Below are 18123 nucleotides of genomic sequence, written 5' to 3' on the forward strand. Positions count from 1 at the left end.
AAATTTAATAATTTTAATAATAATTTTAATAATCTCTTACATTTTATCTCTAATTTTTCCTCGTAACAAAATATAGAAATTAATTCGTTCGAACATTTTATCTCTAATTTTTCCTCGTAACAAAATATAGAAATTAATTCGTTCGAACAATAAATTTAATAATTTTAATAATTTCTTACATTTTATCTCTAATTTTTCCTCGTAACAAAATAAATTTTAATAATAAATAATTTTAATAATTTCTTATATTTTATCTCTAATTTTTCCTCATAACAAAATATAGAAATTAATTCGTTCGAACAATAAATTTAATAATTTTAATAATAATTTTAATAATCTCTTACATTTTATCTCTAATTTTTCTTCGTAACAAAATATAGAAATTAATTCGTTCGAACAATAAATTTTAATAATAAATAATTTTAATAATTTCTTATATTTTATCTTTAATTTTTCCTCGTAACAAAATATAGAAATTAATTCGTTCGAACAATAAATTTAATAATTTTAATAATTTTTTACATTTTATCTCTAATTTTTTCTCGTAACAAAATATAAAAATTAATTCGTTCGAATAATAAATTTAATAATTTTAATAATTTCTTACATTTTATCTCTAATTTTTCCTCGTAACAAAATATAGAAATTAATTCGTTCGAATAATAAATTTAATAATTTTAATAATAATTTTAATATACATTTTATCTCTAATTTTTCTTCGTAACAAAAATTAATTCGTTCGAACAATAAATTTAATAATTTTAATAATAATTTTAATAATCTCTTACATTTTATCTCTAATTTTTCCTCGTAACAAAATATAGAAATTAATTCGTTCGAACATTTTATCTCTAATTTTTCCTCGTAACAAAATATAGAAATTAATTCGTTCGAACAATAAATTTAATAATTTTAATAATAAATAATTTTAATAATTTTTTACATTTTATCTCTAATTTTTCCTTGTAACAAAATATAGAAATTAATTCGTTCGAACAATAAATTTAATAATTTTAATAATAATTTTAATAATTTCTTACATTTTATCTCTAATTTTTCCTCGTAACAAAATATAGAATATAGAAATTAATTCGTTCGAACAATAAATTTAATAATTTTAATAATTTTTTACATTTTATCTCTAATTTTTTCTCGTAACAAAATATAAAAATTAATTCGTTCGAATAATAAATTTTATAATTTTAATAATTTCTTACATTTTATCTCTAATTTTTCCTCGTAACAAAATATAGAAATTAATTCGTTCGAACAATAAATTTAATAATTTTAATAATCTCTTACATTTTATCTCTAATTTTTCCTCGTAACAAAATATAGAAATTAATTCGTTCGAACAATAAATTTAATAACTTCTTACATTTTATCCAAAATTTAGCGTACAGCATAAATTTTTCCTCGTGACAAAATATTAAGAAATTAATTCGTTCGAAGAAAAACTTTTGGAGGAAAAGTAAGGAATTAAGCGGATGGATCGAGGCCTAACGGGCTATACTTAGGCATTTGATACCCGAGCTCGGCCGTAAATCGCTTTTGTCGCGCTTTCCACGCACACGTACGTGGACAAATGATCGCTAGAAAGCGCAGAAAACGCGTGATATACTATCAGGATCACCGTTCCCCTGTCCGATTGATTTGTTACCTTCTCATGTATTTCGTGGGCGGATTTATTGCAAACCCCAGTTATACAGGGTGTCCCTTTTTCACCTATAACTGGAAAATAATATAATCGTAACGATTGATGACTTTAATTTGTTTTTTAAAATTACTCTTACTGATATTGAAAAGGAAGAAAAGAAGAAAATTTGCCGATTTTTTTAATTTCACGTCTGATCGAAAGTTCCACCATTTTTATTTTATTTCCAACATATTTTTGAGAATTTTTGTTCGTTTGTGTATGGAAAAATCTTGGCACACCCTGTATATATAATTTCTTCTCATTGCACCGCAAATCCAGAAGTCGGATTATTTGATAAATAGTTAAGATAAACTTCTCTCATTGGTTACGCAATCATTTTTAGATTTCGTTTGAGTAAATATCAGGGACACCGGTGATAAATCTTGTGTGATATTCATTATTGGAATTGTTTGGAAAGCTTACCACCGATTTTTCCTTTTTTTTCGGATTCAAATACTAATCCGAGATTAGAAGAGAATTATTTATCACGCCGCGAAGTGAAAACATTTCCTCGTAAATTATTGAAACGAACGAGCACAACAAACTCGCGTTGCGTTTCATGCAATTTTTATTTATATAAAAATAAAATTCTTTTTGTAAATTTTTAAAAAGAAAGGTATAATTTTTCCTTTTTTTTATATTCGATGATAGTAAAAATTTATTCTCTTTTAAAATTTAAAAATAATGGATATCAAAATCTAGAGTTTGCTTTTGACGAATTGAAAAAAAATATTAATAAGAAGAAACGATTCTCTCGAATTAAAAATGAAAATTCAAAAGTTGAGGCTCTCAGAATATTTCGTATTCTAAAAATCGAGATCTTTCCCTGTTTTTCGAATTGAAGAATGCTCGCGCAACGAAAACAACTTGTTCCAATTATTTCAACTTCGTTCAAGACAAAACCGATAATCGACGGTGAGAAACAGGAAGAAGTATCTATTATAAATAAAAATCGAATTTTCTCAAATTTCATCTCAATAAAATGGATTAAAAATCGATATAAAATGCAATGAATGAAAGAGCTATGAAGAATCTTCAAATTTTGCCAAGTTTCGTTTATATTTAAATTTTTTCGAGAGTCTTATTTAAATTCTTAATTATCAATTCCAATTCAGCGAGAGACAATCGATTCGTTAACGGTACGAATATCGCGAATGTAGATTTACAATAATCCCATGGTAAACGCGGTCTCGAATAACAGTTACATCTCTAAAGGGGCATTAACTGTACCGCATTCCAATCGATTGAAATGAAGGCTGTATCGAATAGGAGGCGCACCTTAATGCGAATCAATTCCACTGCGAGAAGATAGCGGCAAACTCTCGCTAGAGGGGGCGCCGGTGAATTAGTGAAATCTGATCACGTTCACTTTGTACGTGTGTAACCATTCGAACCGAAGTGTGCTTCCTCGTTCACTGTCACTTTTCCACGTGTATTTATTTCGTATCAAGTTGTATCAACGTTGCGGTAATAAAACGTGACGAAACAGTATTAAAGAAGGTTGTTAAATTGTGATACCTTCTATGTATATATATATATGTGTGTATTCTTTTTCTAAAAAAAGAAAAAGTACAATGATTTGAAATATTGTATTGCAATTTTTTAAAATTTGTTTTATGTAATTTAAATTTAAGAATAATTTTATCAAAAGTATCTAAGTAATGTCTTTAATCTTTGTTATAATTTTTTATTAAAATTTGCTTTGTAATTTAAATTAATAATAATTTTATCAAAAGTATCCAAGTTATTTTTCATCTTTGTTATAATTTTTATAATTGTTTTCTATTAGAATGACTTGAAATATGTATTGCAGTTTTTAATTAAAATTTGGTTATTTAATTTAATTTCTTAATTTAAATTAAGAATAATTTTATCAAAAGTATGTAAGTTGTTTTTCATTTTTGTTATAATTTTTATAATTGTTTTTTTATTAGAATGCAATTTTTGATTAAAATTTGTTTTATGTAATTTAAATTAAGAATAATTTTATTAAAAGTATCTAAGAATGTCTTTAATCTTTGTTATAATTTTTATAATTGTTTATATTAAATTAAAAATATAATGGTTTGAAATATGTATTGCAATTTTTAATTAAAATTTGGTTATGTAATTTAAATTAAGAATAATTTTATCAAAAGTATCTAAGTAATGTCTTTAATCTTTGCTATAATTTTTTATTAAAATTTGCTTATATTTATTGCTTATATATAATTTTAAATTAATAATAATTTTATCAAAAGTATCTAAGGATGTTTTTAATTTTTGTTATAATTTTTATAATTGTTTATATTAGAATGATTTGAAATATGTATTGCAGTTTTTGATTAAAATTTGGTTATTTAATTTAATTTCTTAATTTAAATTAAGAATAATTTTATCAAAAGTATCTAAGTTTTTCATCTTTGTTATAATTTTTATAATTGTTTTTTTTTAGAATGCAATTTTTGATTATTAAAATTTGCTTAATGTAATTTAAATTAAGAATAATTTTATTAAAAGTATGTAAGTTGTTTTTCATCTTTGTTATAATTTTTATAATTGTTTTTTTATTAGAATGCAATTTTTGATTAAAATTTAAATTAAGAATAATTTTATTAAAAATATCTAAGTAATGTTTTTAATCTTTGTTATAATTTTTATAATTGTTTTTTATTAGAATAATTTGAAATATATATTGCAGTTTTTGATTAAAATTTGCTTTATGTAATTTAAATTAATAATAATTTTATCAAAAGTATCTAAGTTGTTTTTCATCTGTGTTATAATTTTTATGATTCTTTATATTTAAAGTTTAAAGTTTAGTAGTTCATTAATTTTTTAATCTCTGTTTTTAAAATACATAATTAATGTAAAAAACTTTCATGTTTATTTGTATTAATTATTTTTATTAATTTTGTTAAAAAACGTTTACTACTTATATCAACAAGCTTTATTATGTATTTTATCATGTATTGCTTGACATTCATTTGTCCAGGAATGATACAACCAATGCCACAAGTTTAATGATATTGGATAAATACTAGGAGAGTACAAAGTTGGATTGGTTTCAATCTGTTATTGAATTGTTTGTGAATAACGTGTACATGTTTTATTGTGAGAAATATAGCTTTGCAAATTACCTATTGAGAAATACTTCATCCTGAGATTATTTGTTTGTGCAATGCATGTATCATTAGATTATCCTAGGAAATATTATATACATATCTGTTAAAGCTCGTAACATTTAATTAAATAATTATAATAAAGACATTTTTAACAATTTCTTAATAAATACAATAGTTTTAAAAATTGGAAAATATTTCTATAACATTTTCTAGGACAGTCTAACAAAAAAGAGATTAAAATGGAATATGAGTAGGAAACAAAAACTGGAAACTGCAAACATCTTTTTGCATTTACATAGAGTGTTAATGTATTCGTGGGCGATTTTTGAAGAGTCGATTTTAGACTAAACAAACATAAAAGTATGCAAAAATTCCAATCGATTCATCAATCAATTTTGCATTATATCGAAATGGAGATAGAATGAGATATATTAAAAAAAAAAAAAAAATAATGAAATTTATAAATTTTTAAAATTTTAAGAATTATTAGGAATTATTTTTATTTTCATTTAAATTATCTCGCTTATTATTCATCTCCATCTAAAGAATTAAATTGTTTACAACTTGACACAAATAATTGTCGATCGATATTTTTGAATAGCATTTTATATTTCATTTATCATCGTTTAAAGATCGATCATTCGATATATCAACACTCTGTATCCAAGCAATAAATGTGCAAAAGATGTTCATTTTAATTAATTTTGATTAACTGCGTACGAATATATCATAGAAACGAATATTAAAAAAAATGTATGATTTGAAATGGAAGAATTGCTTTGTTTCAAAGTGGATCCTTTTTTTCAGAGAATAGAATTTTTCTTCCTAAAGGATATCCTTCTTTGCTTCGTTAAATGATGTCACACGATGCTCTTTTACCATATATAGCTCCAAGGCTATAGAGAGAGATAGCCTTCTCTAATGCCTTCAGTCATCCTGTTCGTTCAATCATTTCTTTTCATCTAACTGTGTCAAAGGAGGAAGTAAAATTATTTCTCTGAACCCAACGTAAGGCATGACTTTCTTTCTTTCTACCATTCGAAAAAAATGACATTGATAAATTGACAACATTTTGTGAATTTTAACAGAGATTTGTATCGATTTTTATGAAGCAAATCATATTATATTCTTGGAAATTATCCTCGAATCGAATAGAAATTAAATGTAAACGGAGAATATTTTGAAAATTGAAATTTCGAATACATTTGCTCAAAGAAGAAGAAGAAAATTGCTTATCCCAAAATAACCTTCCTCGAAACAAAGCAAACAGTTTCAAGAATATTCGTAGGCTCGATTAAAATTTCCTCGAACTTTTTAAAAATTGTATTAAAATAATATTTTTACAAAATTTTTTCATCTACATTTTTTCAATAATACAAATATCATCCTCTTGTTGTATCAAATGAAATTTTGAAACGATTAATTAATAATTTTAAATAATTCTTCTTAAACAAATATATATATATGTTATAAAAATAGTTCAAAAAAGTTATATAATGCCTTTGAACTATAGGTTTAATTAACAATGAATATTTATAAATTGCAATCCATCTTTTTGGAAACGTAGCTTTGCTTTGCTTGAACGAGCAAATTTCCCAGAGTGAAAATCTTTAAGTAAATGTAAAGCTTCTCTGCTTAATTTTCTGTGTATTTTGGATTGAAATATAAGTAGATTGTAGAGCGAAGGAAAAATGCAGTAAAAATCCAAAAAAGGCCAATTGAGATAATGAGTGTACAAATATTGTTCCCCAAATTTTCTGCCTAAATGAACACGAATAATCTGTTATAATTGGTAATATGAATCTTCTGTTTTCTAATATCATGCTTTGGGAAACGAAAATTTATACATTCTCTCTAATAATAATAATACATGATACAATTAAATATAATTTCGCTTTTATATATATTTGTATTTACTTTTCTTTTTTTTTTATAATTCTAATAAAAATTCTTTGAAAAGAATAATTCAATTTGGAAAAATGCAGATGGAAAATTTTGTTTCCAATAAAAATTATGCAGATTTAAATACATATTTTCTTGAAATCTTTTATAAAGTTCAAGGAACGTACAAAAATGTGATAATATTTGTACATTGTACATTATGCATGTAAATGAATGTACAAAATGACTCATAAGATGAAACATTCACTTCAATTAGGAGGATAGAAAAAATTTGTAAAAATATAAATATTCATTTAACATTTTTCTTGAATTGCTATTTTTTAAGAGAACAAAACAGAGTTGTCATCAAACTCAAAATTGTTCACTTTCTCTCAAGTTTTCAGTTCTTCAAGAATTCCAAGTACTTATAAATATTCTATAACACTTAATATTCCTCAGAATTTTATTAGAAAACAAAAGTGTTTCAGAATAATATAATCTTGAATAACAAATATTCTTTTCCATTTATTATATAAAAAGTATCTTTAGTGAAATTAAATCATAAATATCATAAACATCATCTATAATATATAATGTATATAATAATTTGACTATATATATATATATATATATATATATATATATATATAATTTTGATTCTGATAATTTCTAATAATTTCAATAAAATTCTGTATACTATTATATTATATTACCATTGTTACTATTATATTATATTATATTATTATATTATATACATATTACTATTATATTATATTACCATTGTTACATGGATATTTATCATCAATAATATACATCTTATTATAAATCTCCTCCATTCAAAATGAATCTCTCATATTATAAGACACCTTATAAGTATATATATATACTTAAGAGACCTAGAAAACATAATTTAAATCGCTTCATGTGGTCTTATTATGCTGCATTAATATATTATGAGTATCAGTCTGAGAGAGAATTTAAATTATACCACGTATATATATGTATATATACTTACCAGGTGGTCCTGGTGGACCAGGGGGTCCTTCGAATACTCCAGTTGCAAATGGTTCCCCGTTCAAAGACGTTGTTATACCTCGGTCGCCTCTATCACCCTTGTCACCCTGCCGAGAATAACGTTGCTTCAATTAATGGACGTCTTGGAAGGAGATTAACGAGTCTGATAGGGAATCTGGCCGGGACATTTGATGTTTTGATATATATCATTTTTAATTTTAAAAAATGCTAATTACTTGGAGGAGGAGATTTTATTTTAGAATGGTGAATGTTTGAAATTATAATATTATGAATTATTATATTTATTTTTTATTTGGAAATATTGTAGAAATATTATATTTTTTTTTTGAAATATTTGAATATTATTTATAATTGGATATATTCAATGGAAAATTTTTTCCATAGATTTTATTTAGGATATTTTATTATTTGGAGGAGGAGATTTTATTTTAGAATGGTGAATGTTTGAAATTATAATATTATGAATTATATTTATTTTTTATTTGGAAATATTGTAGAAATATTACATTTTTTTTTTAAATATAAATATTTGGATGTTATTTATAATTGGATATATTCAATGGAAAATTTTTTCCATAGATTTTATTTAGGATATTTTATTACTTGGAGGAGAAGTTTTTATTTTAGAATGGTGAATGTTTGAAATATTATAAAGCATTTATTTTTTATTTGAAAATATTGTAGAAATATTATATTTTTTTTTTTAAATATTTGGATATTATTTATAATTGGATATATTCAATGGAAAATTTTTTTCATAGATTTTATTTTGGATATTTTATTATTTGGAGGAGGAGATTTTATTTTAGAATGATGAATATTTGAAATATTATAAATGAAGCATTTATTTTTTATTTAGAAATATTGTAGAAATATTACTTTTTTTTTGAAATATAAATATTTGGATATTATTTATAATTGGATATATTCAATGGAAAATTTTTTCCATAAATTTTATTTTGGATATTTTATTACTTGGAGGAGGAGATTTTATTTTAGAATGGTGAATGTTTGAAATATTATGAAGCATTTATTTTTTATTTGGAAATATTGTAGAAATATTATATTTTTTTTTTTTGAAATATAAATATTTGGATATTATTTATAATTGGATATATTCAATGGAAAATTTTTTCCATAGATTTTATTTAGGATATTTTAAATAGCCTTGAAATTTAATATAAGTTATTTTAGAGATCAAAGAAAATTTTTAGAAAAATTAAATCACATTAACGATACGAATTTGTTAAATTGTTCAATAATTATTGCATCAGATTTGTAAAATCCTTTTACGAAATTTACATTATATTTTTACTTTTTTAATTATAATTAATTTATATCAAAATTCAATTTCATCTCATTTGAATTATCGAATTTATTTCGAATAAAATAGGAACGTTTAATTCTATTTCCAATTAATTATCATTTAGACACATAAGTGAAACGAATTTGTTTAATTAAATTGCTTGTTGTTCAATTCTTTGTGAGAATCACAATACACACGTGTGTATGCATTAGACGACGTAACTTTAAAGACACGCACACAGAGTACGTGCTAATTAATTTAAGTGCAAAAGTATATTAGAGAACCAGGGAAAGCTTTACCATTAACCTTTACGAATGCAATTTTGCACAAATTTTATGAATATACATTTCCTTCTGAATGTTCAACTCCCAATAATAAGCATTGTGCATCATAATTTTTTCCCTAGATTTCTCACAGAATTATAAGAAGAGTTAAAAGGAATATCAGAAAATAGAATAAAAAGAATAATGAAATATTTCCACAAAAATATACCATTTTATATCTTTAATTGAAATTCAACAAGCATGCTCAGTTTCTTTCCCTCTTAATTTTCACACACTGATCCACTCTTTTTTCTTCTACATCTATTATAGAAAACATTTGGAACATCCTTGATACACGCTCAACGAGACCGGAAAATCTATTGGACAAAAGTAAAGTCGTCCAATAGGAGAGGTTGAAGTGAAAGGTCCTCGGTAGACAGAGGGATTTTTAAGGTATCTCTAACGGGCAATTGTAAAATGAAGCTTCTACAATCGCAACCAATTAGGTCAATAAGAGGAATCAAAGGGAATCGGCCTAATCAAAGGCACTGCGAACAGCCATAGGGGGTCGATGGATCTCCTCTTCCTTCTGTTTGCTCGAATGCAAGCATTGGCAGTTTTCCTCTCCAGAATTCTATACTTTGATCGTGGTTAATAAGCTTTAATATTTTTGGAAAATTCCGTTCTGCCCGTTCAACGAAATATTCGAATCGAAGTTGATCGAGTTGTTTGAGGCATTAACTTCATCGAGATATCGTGAGAATATTGCTTCAGTAATAAAAAGTATTATTTGTTTATCGAAGTTTCAATGGAAAAATTAAATCGTCAGTAATATTTGATTGATAAAATGATTGGAAAGTAGCAAAAAATTAAACGATCTTAGGATTTTTAAAAAATTTTTAAAAATAGAAACAGCAAAGTTTAATATTAAATTTCATAATTGAAAGGATAAGAAATTTGTCAGACAATTATAAAGTTGGCTGAATTATAAGAAATGATCCTTGTAAAAATTATACCTTTAAAGTGAATATGATAAAGATACAATTCTAGATGATCCTTTTTGCAACACAATATTCCTCAAGTTACAATGAAAATTTACACTGACTTCTCGCTACGGTTTCTTCTTAATAAAAAAGAAACTAAATAACGCGTATATATATATGTGTATAAAGTTTTATGTATTTTATATTCAAAACAAGAAAAGAGTTCATAAACTCTGGGAGTTGATTTCATCCTTTCAAAGTGATTTTCTGCAAGAACGAAAGCTGTTCTTTGCCACCAAGTTTCCAATTAAAATTACAATTTTCAGGGTGAGTGAGTTCTCTTGTATCTTGAATTAAGAAAAGTTATCATCTCTTTATTGAATCAGAATACTTATTACATGTATTATTCAAGCAATTTCAAGAATGAAGATCAGTTTTATGAAGGCTTATTATTTATATTATTTCAAAAATATCATGTTAATTCATGAACATTGTAATATAATGCCAGATGACTCGAACAAAGTCTTTTTGCTATAAAATAATGTACATGTAAAGATCGGAACTCAAATTCCAATTCCAATACTCGATACGACCAGACAAAACTAGTTTATCAACGCCATCTGTCGTCAATCCTATTGCAAGTTTAACTAGTTAAACAATACCAATATTCTCTACTTGTTTTGACCAAGTTAAAATCAGCATTAACGAAACTAGTCAAAACTAGTCAGAAACAGTCTGCAATGCCAATCCATCAAAACTTAACCCAATTGGCCAATACTAGATACCAAAAGTACTAATCACCATCGAAATCAAAGTGAATTAAAATCTAACATTCTAAAAATTTGCCAATACCAAAAATATTCAGAAACAACTTGCAATTAAGTACCCTTCCTTTTTCTTTTTTTGTAATTTAACTAATTTGGCATCAGCTTCATAGAGAATTTCAATTTAGATGCAAAGTAAATATATATTCCTGGATTTTATAACAGAGATTCTCAATCAAACAATTCATTCCCTTATTTCCAATTCTGAATGATCATAAGATAGTTTGAGTAATGTTACAAAATTTTTTTCCTATGCCAACTATAACAACATATCTTAACTCAAAACACAAAAATATCCTTTCATACTCATTATCAAATTGCAAATACTTTTGAATTTTCTTCACTCTTTTAAAATAAAATTTTCATCCAACTTGAATTGTAACTCTTTATTCTTCAAAAATCAAGCCTCTTCCACGAAAACTTATCAACTCAAGTATCCTTCCTTTTTCTTTTTCTTTTTTTGTAATTTAACTAATTTGGTATCAGCTTCATAATTTACATGCAAAGTAAATATATATTCCTGGATTTTATAACAGAGATTCTCAATCAAACAATTTATTCCTTTATTTCCAATTCTGAATGATCACATATCTTAATTGCAAAATACAAAAATATCCCTCCACACTTATTATCAAGTTGCAAATTTTTAAAATAAAATTTTCATCCAACTTGAATTGTAACACTTTATTTTTATTCTCCAAAAATCAAGCTTCTTCCATGAAAACTTATCATTTTTCCTCCCCCAAATATCATCATCAAATGATGAAAATGAAAGACCCAGAAGTCCCAGTGTACCATTTTTTTGTAATTTAATTAATTTATAATAAAATCCTAGATTTTATAATAGAGATTCTCAATCAAACAATTCATTCCCTTATTTCCAATTCTGAATGATCACAAAATAGTTTAAGTAATGTTACAAAATTTTTTTCCAATGCCAACTATAATAACATATATATTAACTGAAAAACACAAAAATATCCCTCCATATTTATTATCAAGTTGCAAATTTTTAAAATAAAATTTTCATCCAACTTGAATTGTAATACTTTATCTTTATTCTCCAAAAATCAAGTCTCTTCCACAAAAACTTATCAATTCAAGTATCCTTCCTTTTTCTTTTTTTTTTTGTAATTTAATTAATTTGGTATCAGTTTCATAATTTACACGCAAAGTAAATATATATTCCTGGATTTTGTAACAGATTCTCAGATTTTATTCTCAGATTATTTTTATTCAGATTTTATAACTTGATTTTCAATCAAACAATTCATTCCCTCATTTCCAATTCTGAATGATCACAAGAGTAGTTTGAGTAATATTACAAAATTTTTTTCCTTCCCTAACAATTACTTCCAATGCCAACTATAATAACATGTCTTAACTACAAAATACAAAAATATCCCTCCATACTTAATATCAAGTCGCAAATACTTTTGAATTTTCTTCACTCTTTTAAAAAATAAAATTTTCATCCAACTTGAATTGTAACACTTTATCTTTATTCTCCAAAAATCAAACCTTTTCCACGAAAACTTATCAACTTATCCTTCCTTTTTTTTTTTTTGTAATTTAATTAATTTGGTATCAGTTTCATAATTTAAATGCAAAGTAAATATATTCCTGGATTTTATAACAGAGATTCTTAATCAAAAAATTCATTCCTTATTTCCAATTCTGAATGATCATAAAATAGTTTAAGTAATGTTACAAAATTTTTTTCCAATGCTAACTATAATAACATATTTACAAAACACAAAAATATCCCTCCACACTAATTATCAAGTTGCAAATTTTTTAAATAAAATTTTCATTCCAACTTGAATTGTAACACTTTATCTTTATTCTCCAAAAATCAAGCCTCTTCCAAAACTTATCAACTCCCCAAATATCAAATGATGATCACAAAATAGTTTAAATAATGTTACAAAATTTTTTTCCAATGCCAACTATAATAACATACCTTAACTGCAAAACGCAAAAATATCCCTCCACACTTATCAAGTTGCAAATTTTTAAAATAAAATTTTCATCCAACTTGAATTGTAACTTGAATTTATCTTTATTCTCCAAAAATCAAGCCTCTTCCACGAAAAAACTCGTTTCTCCTCCCCCAAATATCAAATGATAGAGCATGAAAATGAAAGAATTACCTTAGGACCAGGAAGTCCCGGTGTACCATTTTTTTATAATTTAACTAATTTATAATAAAATCCTAGATTTTATAATAGAGATTCTCAATCAAACAATTCATTCCCTTATTTCCAATTCTGAATGATCACATATTTTAACTGCAAAATACAAAAATATTCCTCCACACTTATTATCAAGTTGCAAATACTTTTGAATTTTCTTCACTCTTTTAAAAAATAAAATTTTCATCCAACTTGAATTGTAACACTTTATCTTTATTCTCCAAAAATCAAGCCTCTCAAACTTATCAACTCCCCTCCCCAAATATCAAATGATGAAAATGAGAGAGCATGAAAATGAAAGAATTACCTTAGGACCCGGAAGTCCCGGTGTACCAGGCGGACCAATCGGCCCACTCGATCCCGGTGTTCCCTTTTCACCCGGCGGCCCAACGTCACCCGGAGCTCCTTGCCTTCCCTCGTGGCCGGGAAGACCCTCGGCACCCGGAGGACCGGGTGGCCCCGGTGGTCCAGGCTCGCCTGGCTCTCCCTGTTACGTTTCCAACAGTGTTACGTCGTTACCGCTTTCTTCCGGCGAGAGCCCTCGACAAGGAGTGTCTCTCGGTACTCGTCGGTTTGTGCCACAGGCGGAGAGAGACAGAGGGGTGGGGAGGGGGAAATAATAAGGGAAGAGGAGCAGCGGAGAAAAATCGTCGGTGGTGAGTTTTTATTACAAAGAGGCAGAAGAGAGAGAGAGAGAGAGAGAGAGAGAGAGAGAGAAGAATAGGAGGAAGAGGATTGCGGACAGAGACAGAGAGAAAGAGAAAGCGCGTCGAGAAAACTGTGCGTGTTTAGTTTTGCATTACTTTTTCTATTATTCAATCGTCAGATTAATCAGAGTGTGATGATTTTTGTAATTTTTTTTTTCTTGTACAGTTCTGATATTGTACAAAGTATTTGATAAAGTGAATAATCGATATCCTTGTTACGGCGTTGAATATTTCTTTGGCACGCTTGGAAAGATTTTTAGGTTAGGTTATTCTTAGGTGATTTAACATGGACTGTTCAATGCGACGTCAAATATTTTTGATTAAAGAGGCGATTTCGAGAAATTTCGAGATTAATTATCGTGGTTTTCGATAAATTTTTTTATCATTTCGTTTGATCGCGCGTGTTTAATCATATTACGGGGATTTAATGATGCAAAGACACGTATAAATTGCAATTAACCTCTGCGAGTTGTAAGATAAAAAAAATTGAAGATATATTATCGAAGTATGGAATGGATTCTACAAATGTAAATGAAATTTTAATTCGAAATAGTTCTGTGAATCGCTAAATGGGAATTAGTTACAATATTTCATCTTGATCTTTCCATGCGCGACGTGATCATAGCAAAGAGTTGAGTATTAATTTATAATCTCGACAGTGAAATATGATTGGGATTGAAACACTTGTAGTTAATAGTTAAACGTATATATGATTCTTGCAAGAAGATTATTAAGCTGCTCGTCTAGTTGAATAATGAAGTGTACACGATATATATTTTTACAAAGTGCAGACTATTAATGAGAAACGCGTTTGTTTTTTTTTTATCGTTAATTACGTGGGAAACTTGAGCTTTGAAAGAAAAAAAAAAAAGAAAAATTAACTTTTCAATGAATTTTAAAATAGATTTTCCTATGTCATTTTGAAAATATTTCAATATCATGATTTTAAAGTATTTTGCATAATCATCGGTGAATATTAAATCATTGAATATCAATGTGAAATAAAAATAGACACCATGTACATTTGCATAATAAACATGACAAACAGGTAAATATAAAAGGTGTTGAAATGGATAATATTCAAGTGTATTTGCTCATAGAAGATAATAGGCTATTCAATGTACGGAATTCAACTATAGTAAACAGAATCAAGAATGAAAATTTCCCAAGTGGATGTTAAATAATAAATATAAATGGATTAGGTATTCATTCAGTCTATTTTATAAGCTATTCCATAATTAGAATATGTTTTGCAAATGAGAAATATATATCTTTATGATGCAAGAAGAAGTATCTTAATCAAAGATAAACTACTTATCAAAACTTTATCAAAACTTATCAGAACTTTCATCTTACACGACATGTTTCAAGGTAAATGTTGTTTGAAGTAAAGTTTGTAGTAATGATTCAAGATGCAAAAAGAAGAACCTATTTATCTCATTCTCTTTGAATGAAGAAGAAGTTGATGTTTTTTCAAAGCCAACTAATTTCTCATTATATTTACATATCTCTTAGAATATGATGAACAGTTATTATCTTGTTTGCCAAGATGGATCAATATGATAATTATTAATGAATTTATAAAGGTTTTAAATTAAATTTGAAAAAGAAAATATATATATAAATATATAAATAAAAACATCAATTGATCTAATAAAACATACATATTATTCCACGCACAGTTTTAAATTTCTGAGAGCAATCATGCAAAAATACTAGTCAGAAATACTTATTTAGAACTCGAGTGGATGCAAGTAAACTTGTGTAATAAAATTTGATAACAATTTCTAGAGAAATATTTTCATTTCCTTTTGATACATTGAATATTGCGACAAGCATTAAAACGACGTTTAAAACTGTATTTTAAAACAACTGTACAAATAAAAGAAAATAGGAAAACTAATTCTAATATAGCGGGTATATAATCTATTTTAATAACTCTAGCTATGGGCATTAAATAATGTACATTAAGAAAAGATTTAATACAGTATATGTATAGAGCACACGTTTAACTTATAAATTTATGAAGAGAACATTTTACATTATAACTTATTTCAATGAAGTATGGACCTCTTATGTCTTCTGTCTGATATTTATCATTATCCACTTTAATTGGAAAATAAATTCCAATTACCCTTCTCGTAGGAGGTTGTTGGCAAGTAAAAACACTTTGCACGTGAGCAAGATGAAAAAATGCTTTCAGTAACTGTACACGTTCAAGGTATACATTACCGTTCATGAGTATCCGGATACTTTGGTTGATTTGTGGCAACGGTGCACGAATATTAAAATCGTTGACACGATGACGATCAGAAATAATATTTATGAGATCAATGCCAGGATAAATTATAAATGCAAATTATTTATCAGTGTAATGAAATAATATTCTTTTTCTTTTTTCAATAAATTTTGATCGAGCGACGATATCAAAAAATTGGGATTATTCGATACCATAATAAAATCTGTCAAATAATTTAATCAATGTTGGAACGTTAAATATTCTTATCAAAAAAAAATTTAAATATCGTAAATAATATATTTTAACATCGAATCGAATGGTTTTCAAAATTTAAACTATTCAAACTGTTTTTGCATTTTGTCAACCCAAAGTATACGGATATTTTTTTTTTTTTTATCTACAGTAGACATATGTATACACAATATGGCAATCGTACAAAAATATATCTATTTGCATACAATTTGATACTACATTCATCTAATGTAATAATACACAGCGAACACGTTGTAATAAATCTTCAAAAAAAAAAAAAAAAAAAAAAAGTTACGACTGTAATAAAATTTCTGAAACAGGAAATAATGGAACATGCAATACACGCACGTGCGCGCACTTTCGTTCATACAAGTGCGTTGTTGAATATGCGTGACATATTGGATGTAAAATGGCATGCAGAGAGAACAGGACCGTGTTTCCTTCTTTACGTCTCACGAATACCTTTTCTTATTACAATTTTTCCTCTTTTTTTTTTTTTTCCATATATAAGGTGTCTCACAATGAGTGACACTTTTACGTGAAAAAAACAAACCGAAAAATAGTAGAATGCAAGGTTAATATAATTTTTTTCTTTTTGTTCCAAGAAATTAAATTTGAAAATTCTTACACTCTTGGACTCGACTCTTTCTTTTCTCATCAATTTTAAAGAAAGAACATTCAAATTTAATTTTCTCCGATGATGAAAATTTTTATATTTTGAATTTTTGTTTTTGAATTTGTGTAGAATCATATTTTTTTCCAACAAAATCATCGATTATAGAACACGCTATATGTATACATATTTAATAATTTTGTAGTCATAGGAGGTTGCAAATTTCTTTTCTTTCTGTGATTGCTTTATGAAATAATGATTAATTGTTATATTAATTATAAAAGAATGTTTATAGTTTTTAAAATTTAAAACATTTTAAAAGTATATTATATGTATACCATAAGATATTTTCCATTTATTTATATTTATGAGATAGAAAATAATTAAATCATATATTAATATCAATGTAATTTTCTGATTTTTTTTTTTAATGTTATGACATTTTAATATAATGAAAACTTTACTGTTATTAATTCTCCATCATTTTTTAAATCTACTTTAACTCTTTTTCTAGATTAAACTAAAACTTTTTTCATTCATGATGAATAAAGAGTCCATTACTTTCCTTATATTAATTGCTTCATGATAAAAAGAAAATTCCAATTAAAAGCGATCCAGTTAATGGTTCAATTTTATATAATAATTTAACAACAATAGCATCTTTAAAATACACAATGCACTTTATTTTGTACTTATATTAGAAATTAGAAATTATTATATTTTTTTAATTAATTATTTCTTATAACTATGAAAGAATTTCTCATTATATTTCTCATTATATTATTTTATATTAGAATATGAATTTTAAAATATATTGTTGTATTTTTATATGTATTGTTTCTGTGCAAAAACAAAAGCTTTTATGTTTATATTTTTCAATTGTTTTATTTTCCACATTCAAAAAATTAATATAACATAAGTTTAAATTGCATTGTATTATTTTTGAATGGAACTATTCTCAGATGTAGGAGAAAGAAGAGAAATTAAAAACCATCCTGATGTGTACACAAGCAATGCTCCATTAG

At 25.7% G+C, this 18123-nt stretch overlaps 1 protein-coding gene across 15 annotated transcripts in view; it reads right to left on the reverse strand.

The window, feature by feature from the left end:
• LOC551490 (collagen alpha chain CG42342) overlaps positions 1 to 18123 on the reverse strand; it is a 251014-nt gene that overhangs the window by 24094 nt on the left and 208797 nt on the right. For all 15 annotated transcript variants that reach the window (XM_026444373.1, XM_026444371.1, XM_026444369.1 and 12 more), the window contains 2 exons: positions 13595 to 13774; positions 7697 to 7802 (listed from right to left, as the gene is read on the reverse strand). In XM_026444373.1, the coding sequence (XP_026300158.1) occupies positions 7697 to 7802; positions 13595 to 13774 (286 nt within the window). The remainder of the gene's footprint in view (positions 1 to 7696; positions 7803 to 13594; positions 13775 to 18123) is intronic.

This window comes from Apis mellifera, linkage group LG12 (genome assembly GCF_003254395.2).
Source record: "Apis mellifera strain DH4 linkage group LG12, Amel_HAv3.1, whole genome shotgun sequence".
Lineage (NCBI taxonomy): Eukaryota > Metazoa > Arthropoda > Insecta > Hymenoptera > Apidae > Apis > Apis mellifera.